The sequence below is a fragment of the Quercus robur genome, chromosome 11, assembly GCF_932294415.1.
Source record: "Quercus robur chromosome 11, dhQueRobu3.1, whole genome shotgun sequence".
NCBI classification, from domain to species: Eukaryota; Viridiplantae; Streptophyta; class Magnoliopsida; order Fagales; family Fagaceae; genus Quercus; species Quercus robur.
The window spans coordinates 3,964,977-3,971,156 of record NC_065544.1 but is presented as its reverse complement, the minus strand read 5'-3'; the positions used below and the strand labels follow the sequence as shown (position 1 = coordinate 3,971,156).

Here is a 6,180-nt window from a genome sequence, read left to right as displayed (position 1 = left end):
TCTCGAGGTATAAAGCAAGGAGACCCATTGTCCCCTTACTTGTTCCTTTTATGTGCAGAGGGCCTGTCCTCCTTGATTAGACACGTTGTTGCAGCTAAAAATCTTCATGGGATTTTATCTAGCAATAATGGGGTATATATGAATATCTCACCTTCTGTTTGCAAATGACAGCTTCATTTTTTCCAGGCTACTATAGAGGAATGCCAACAACTCCTTCGGCTATTACAGTGTTATGAGGAAGCATCTGGCCAAACAATTAATAGGCAGAAGACTTCTATTTTTTTTCAGCCGTAATACAAGGCCCAATGTTAAAAGAATATTCAGCGAATGATGGGAGCAAGAATTATGGAGGATTGTGAAAAGTATTTGGGCCTCCCAATCATTGGTGTCAAGTCAAAGGTGAATACTTTTAGGGAGCTTCGGGAGAAAATCTCAAAGAGAGTCATGGGGTGGAAAAGAAAAATACATTTCAAAGGCAGGAAGAGAAATTTTAATCAAAACAGTGGCTCAAGCAATTCCCACACACACTATGGGAATTTTCAAAATCCCCAAGTCTTTATGTGATACCATAAATTCTACCTTGGCAAAATATTGGTGGGGCCAAATAAAGGAGGAAAGGAAAATCCATTGGATCAATTGGGCGAAGTTCTGCACTCCTAAACAAAAGGGTGGCATGGGTTTTAGAGATTTTTAAGCTTTTAATCTAGCCTTACTAGCTAAACAAGCATGGCACCTAATCCATAATACCCACTCTCTTTTTTATAGGGTGTATAAAGCAAGATATTTCCCTAATTGGTCCTTAATGGATGCAGTTCTTGGCCACAATCCCTCTTATGTATGTGAAAAATAGTATCACATTCAATGAAAAAAAACACTCACTTTACCTCTCTCTCTCTCTGTTTCTCTCTGAGGAAAAGGTAAAATAGAAGAATATTATTTCATTGAATGAGAATGAATCAGAAAGTACAAAGTAGCTTTGCTTTTATATGTACAAGCAAGCGTAAAAGAGAAGAACAAAAAAATAATAATTTCTAAAACTAATTGATCCCTGAATTAAGGAGTTAGTGGCTGCAAAAGCGGAAGTAGTTAATGCTCAATTACATGTCTGCATCTGGTTGCTCCTTATCAACTAATCTCTACTGCATCTTATCTTTACTAACCTTTTCCATGTGAACTTGACATGCCCCTACACTCTCAGTACTTTTCTTCTTATTTTTCTGCTTAATACTCCCCCTCAAGGTAGCCACTATTGCTGTGGTTGATTGGCTACCTTGAACCTCTATTGACTCTGCAGCAGGTTTGTAGATATCTATCATTCCTAACTTTGCTACCAACTTTGAAAAAGCTGGAAATCCCAGGGGTTTAGTAAATATGTCTGCATTTTGATTAACCCCTACAATATGAAAAGTTTTGATGATGCCTCTCTGTATCTTTTCCCTAACCAAATGGCAATCTATTTCAATGTGTTTGCTGCGCTCATGGAATACAGGATTGGCAGCTATGTGAAGAGCTGCTTGATTATCACAATACAATAGTGATGGCCTTTTGTGTTCTACATGAAGATCCTTTAACAGCTGCTTCAGCCACACAATCTCACAAGTAGTTGAAGCCATGGCCCTATGTTCAGCTTCTACTGAACTTCTTAAAACAGTACCTTGCTTCTTTGACCTCCAGGAGATTAGAGACTCCCCTAGATAGACACAATAGCCTGTTATAGACCTACGAGTGTCTGGACATCCAGCCCAGTCCGCATCACAGAATGCCTTTAAGTGCAAATCTGTATTGCTGAAAAGAAAAAGACCTTGCCCTGGTGATCCTTTGAAGTACTGAACAATCCTAAAAGCTGCCTTCAAGTGTGGCTCTCTTGGTTTACTGAGGTATTGGCTGAGCAAGTGTACTGCATATGTTATGTCTGGTCTAGTCATGGTAAGGTACATTAGCCTTCCAACAAGTCTTCTAAACTGTGTAGGATCCTTTAATAGAACCCCACTGGTTTTAGACAACTTAATATTTTGCTCCAGGGGTGTATTGAAAGGCTTAGAACCAGCTAAGCCAATGTCTTGTAAAATCTCTAATGCATACTTCCTTTGGTTTAGAGCTATTCCTGTCTTGCTTCTAGCTACTTCTATCCCCAAGAAATATTGGACAGGTCCTAGGTCCTTGAGCTTGAACCTAGTGTCTAGCATGCCCTTCAAATGAGTAATATAGGACTCATCATTTCCAGTCAAGAGTATGTCATCCACATATACCAACAGTGCTACAAAAACAGAACCTTTAGTAAAAGTAAAAAGTGAATAGTCAGCTTTAGATTGAACAAAACCCAATTCCAAGATAGCATTAGAAAGTTTGGCAAACCATTGCCTGGATGCCTGCTTCAAACCATACAAAGATTTGTTTAGTTTGCAAACTAAAGAACCTTGAGCACCCTGAACAAACTCCCCCTTACCTTCTGTCTCCCCCTTGCTGTGAAACCCCAATGGAAGGGAGATATAAACATCTTTAAGCAAGTCACCATGCAGAAATGCATTGTTGACATTAAGCTGAAGAATGTGCCATTGTTTCACAGCAGCTAAAGTAAAAACTAACCTCACAGTAATGAACTTAACCACAGGAGAGAATGTCTCATTATAGTCAACGCTTGCCTTCTGTGTATATCCTTTGGCCACTAACCTGGCCTTGTATCTTTCAATGGTGCCATCAGAGTGATATTTCACTTTGTAAACCCATTTTGAACCAATAGCAACCTTACTAGGTGGAAGAGGCACAACAGACCAAGTATTGTTAGCTTCAAGAGCTTCAATCTCTGCCTGCATGGCATCCCTCCAATGAGAAAATTTCACAGCTTCATGATAGAAAGTTGGTTCAGAGTTAGAATTGGAAATTGCTAAAGCAAAGACCTTGTACTTGGTTGAAAGTTTGGCATAGGTGAGATGACACCTAATGTCATAAGGCTGACCAGCATTAGGAACAAGAGCAGAAGACTTACATGAATAGTCTTGTAGGTAAATAGGGCGTTTGTGAGATCTAGTAGACCTTCTAAGAGGTGGAGCTATGACGTCAGTAGGAATAGATGGTTGAGCTATGATATCATTAGAAACAGGAGCTGATTGTTTACTAGAAGAAGATATATCATAAACAAAAGAATCATGAAGTTGATTAGGACTGGAGGCAATAGTAGGAGATGTAATAGGTGTATCAGTCTCAGGATTAACAATAGGAGCAGAATCCTAAATTGGAGAAGAGTCATCATACTCAAAATGCTCAGTAGTATCAAATATAGGATTAGATTCACAATCCAAAACAAGTTTAGGAAAAACAAGGAAATCAGAATCTACCTGAACAGAAGCAGAGGCAAAGGGAAAAATTTTTTCATGAAAAACAACATCCCTTGAAATAAAGGAGGTATTGGTGTCAATATCTAGAACTTTATATCCTTTAATGCCAAATGGATAGCCTAAGAAAACACATTTTTTAGCTCTAGGAGCAAATTTGTGCCTATTATGAGAAAGAGTAGAAGTAAAACACAAACAACCAAAAACCTTTAAATAAGTATAGGAAGGTGGTTTTTTGAAAAGCATTTCATAAGGGGTTTTGTGATTCAAAGGGGAAGAAGGTAACCTATTAATCAGATAAGATGTTGTCAACACACAATCACCCCAAAAATGTAAAGGCAGATTGGACTGAAACCTCAATGCTCTTGCTACATTTAAGAGGTGTTGATGCTTCCTCTCAACAACAGAATTTTGTTGTGGAGTTTGAACACAGCTCAACTGATGAATAATTCCTCTTTCTTGATAAAAAGATTTCATCACAAATTCAGCTGCATTGTCTGATCTAATGATCTTAACTTTGAGGTCAAATTGTGTTTCAACCATAGAACAAAAATTCCTTAAAATTGATTGACATTCAGACTTGAACCTTAAAAGATAAAGCCAAGTACATCTAGTGTAATCATCAACTATTGTTAAGAAGAATCTATAACCATCAACAGTGGGAATAGAAAAAGGACCCCAAATGTCAATATGTATTAAAGCAAAGGCACAATCCACAACATGCTGGCTAGCAGGAAAAGGTCATTTCTTTTGTTTTGCCAAAGGGCAGACCATTCAAGGTTCATTATTATTACAAGAAACAATAGGCACAGTTTTATTCAATATGTACAATTTCTGATCAGAAGGATGACCCAATTTGATATGCCAAAGACCAGTTCGAATAGCTGATGCAATGGAAGGTAAAGGAGTAGTAATCTGAGAAGAGCACTGTGTTGCAGTGTCTTGAAGAAAGTAAAGTCCTTGAAGTTCTTTACCCAGACCAATCATCTTCCAGTGAAGAAGGTCCTGGATAAAACACATATCACCAAGAAAGATGAAACAACAAGTCAAGGACTTGACCAATTGACTAACAGAAATGAGATTGAAGTGAAAAGAAGGAACAACCAAGACATTTTCAAGGATTAAATGTTCTGAGATAATGACAGTGCCAATGTGACTTACTAATGTAGTCTCTCCATTAGGTAATTGAACATAAGCTTCTATAGTGGAAGTTATGGTAGATAGGCTAGTGACAGAATGAACAAAATGATCACTAGCTCCAGTATCCAATATCCAAGTATTGGCAGAAAAGGCTAGTCTATTAACCTTTTGGGAAGAAAAAATGGAATGTGAAAGATCTAAGGTGGAGGCACAAGAGGAAATTAGAACCTTACCTGTGAAATTTGGCATTAGAGGGTGCTGAACCATGGCCTGAGAGTGAAGACTTGTTGCTACCACATTGGCTGCCTGATGAGAACTTCCAACCTGAGATCCATCCAAAGATTGACTGTTCAAGAAGGCCATTAGCTGCTGGCATTGTTCTTGAGTGATAGGGCACTTCATAGCCTGATGCTCCAGTGAACCAGTGGTGGACATGGAACTAGAATTTGACATGACCAATTGATCATTTGGAATAAAATTGGAAACCTGATTTGCTGAAGATGATTTTCATTTTGGCTTATATCCAGGCGGATAGCCATGTAACTTGTAACATTTGTCAATAACGTGCCCTTAAATGCCACAATGACTGCAAATTGGCCTTTCCTTTCGATTCCCATACCTATTCCCTGAATTAGGCTTAGCACTTACATTAGAATACAAAGCAGCTGCTTCAATCTCAGAGGAGGAGGATGAACTAATGTTCTTTTGCATTTCCTCATGAAGAACCATAGAATACACCTTATTCAGATCAGGCATTGGTTCAGCCATGAGGACTTGAGTTCGAATTGCAGCATAGTTCTCATTCAGTCCCATTAAGAACTTCATTACACAATCTTTCTCAAATTTTTCAGTCAAAATCCTCATTGCTCCACAAGAACATTCAGGCAAAGGATCACAATTCATCAATTCATCAGTAAGTGTCTTGAAATTAGTGAAGTAATCACTCACCAAAAGATTGTTCTGAGGAATGTGAGAAATTGCCTTCTATAGTGAGTAGATCCTGGCGGCATTCCCTTGAGCAAATCTGTGCTTCAGATCCAACAGACCTGCCTAGTAGTCTCGTTGTACATCACACTAGATTTGATGTTCTTGTTCACAGAGTTGTATATCCAAGAAAGAACCATTGTGTTTGCAAGAGTCCAAGCTTTGTACAGTGGAGAATTGGCTTCTGGTTTGCCGATAACACCATTGATGAACTCAATTTTGTTCTTGGCAGTGAGAGCAATAACCATTACTCGTGACCAGGATGGATAATTGATACGTCCAATCAAAAGCTCAGTGACCAGAATAGAACCAGGATTATCACCACTCTTCAAGCAGTATGGATTGGGATTCAATTCATTAGAATCCGAAGAATCCACTGGATCTAGAACAAGATTCGAAGAGGCTTGATCAGCGGAAGCCATTGTTACAGCTCTGATACCATGAAAAATAGTATCACATTCAATGAAAAAAAACACTCACTTTACCTCTCTCTCTCTTTGTTTCTCTCTGAGGAAAAGGTAAAATAGAAGAATATTATTTCATTGAATGAGAATGAATCAGAAAGTACAAAGTAGCTTTGCCTTTATATGTACAAGCAAGCGTAAAAGAGAAAAACAAAAAAATAATAATTTCTAAAACTAATTGATCCCTGAATTAAGGAGTTAGTGGCTGCAAAAGCGGAAGTAGTTAATGCTCAATCATGTGTCTACATCTGGTTGCTCCT

General features: G+C 38.3%; 1 protein-coding gene across 1 annotated transcript; it reads right to left on the bottom strand.

Moving 5' to 3' along the window:
- Positions 1-5,042: 5,042 nt before the first annotated feature.
- Positions 5,043-5,878, bottom strand: LOC126704625 (uncharacterized). Its single transcript, XM_050403662.1, has 2 exons — positions 5,519-5,878; positions 5,043-5,432 (listed from the first exon to the last, which is right to left on the bottom strand). Exons 1-2 carry the CDS (start codon positions 5,876-5,878, stop codon positions 5,043-5,045), a joined length of 750 nt encoding a protein of 249 aa, XP_050259619.1.
- Between the last annotated feature and the right edge of the window lie 302 nt (positions 5,879-6,180).

Bases quoted from the DNA above. Each gene is read 5' to 3' on its own strand.
- LOC126704625 (XM_050403662.1), bottom strand. From the start codon at position 5,878: ATGGCTTCCGCTGATCAAGCCTCTTCGAATCTTGTTCTAGATCCAGTG. The intron at 5,433-5,518 runs GTCTGTTGGATC...CACATTCCTCAG, and splicing joins ACAACGAGACTACTAGGCAG to AACAATCTTTTGGTGAGTGA.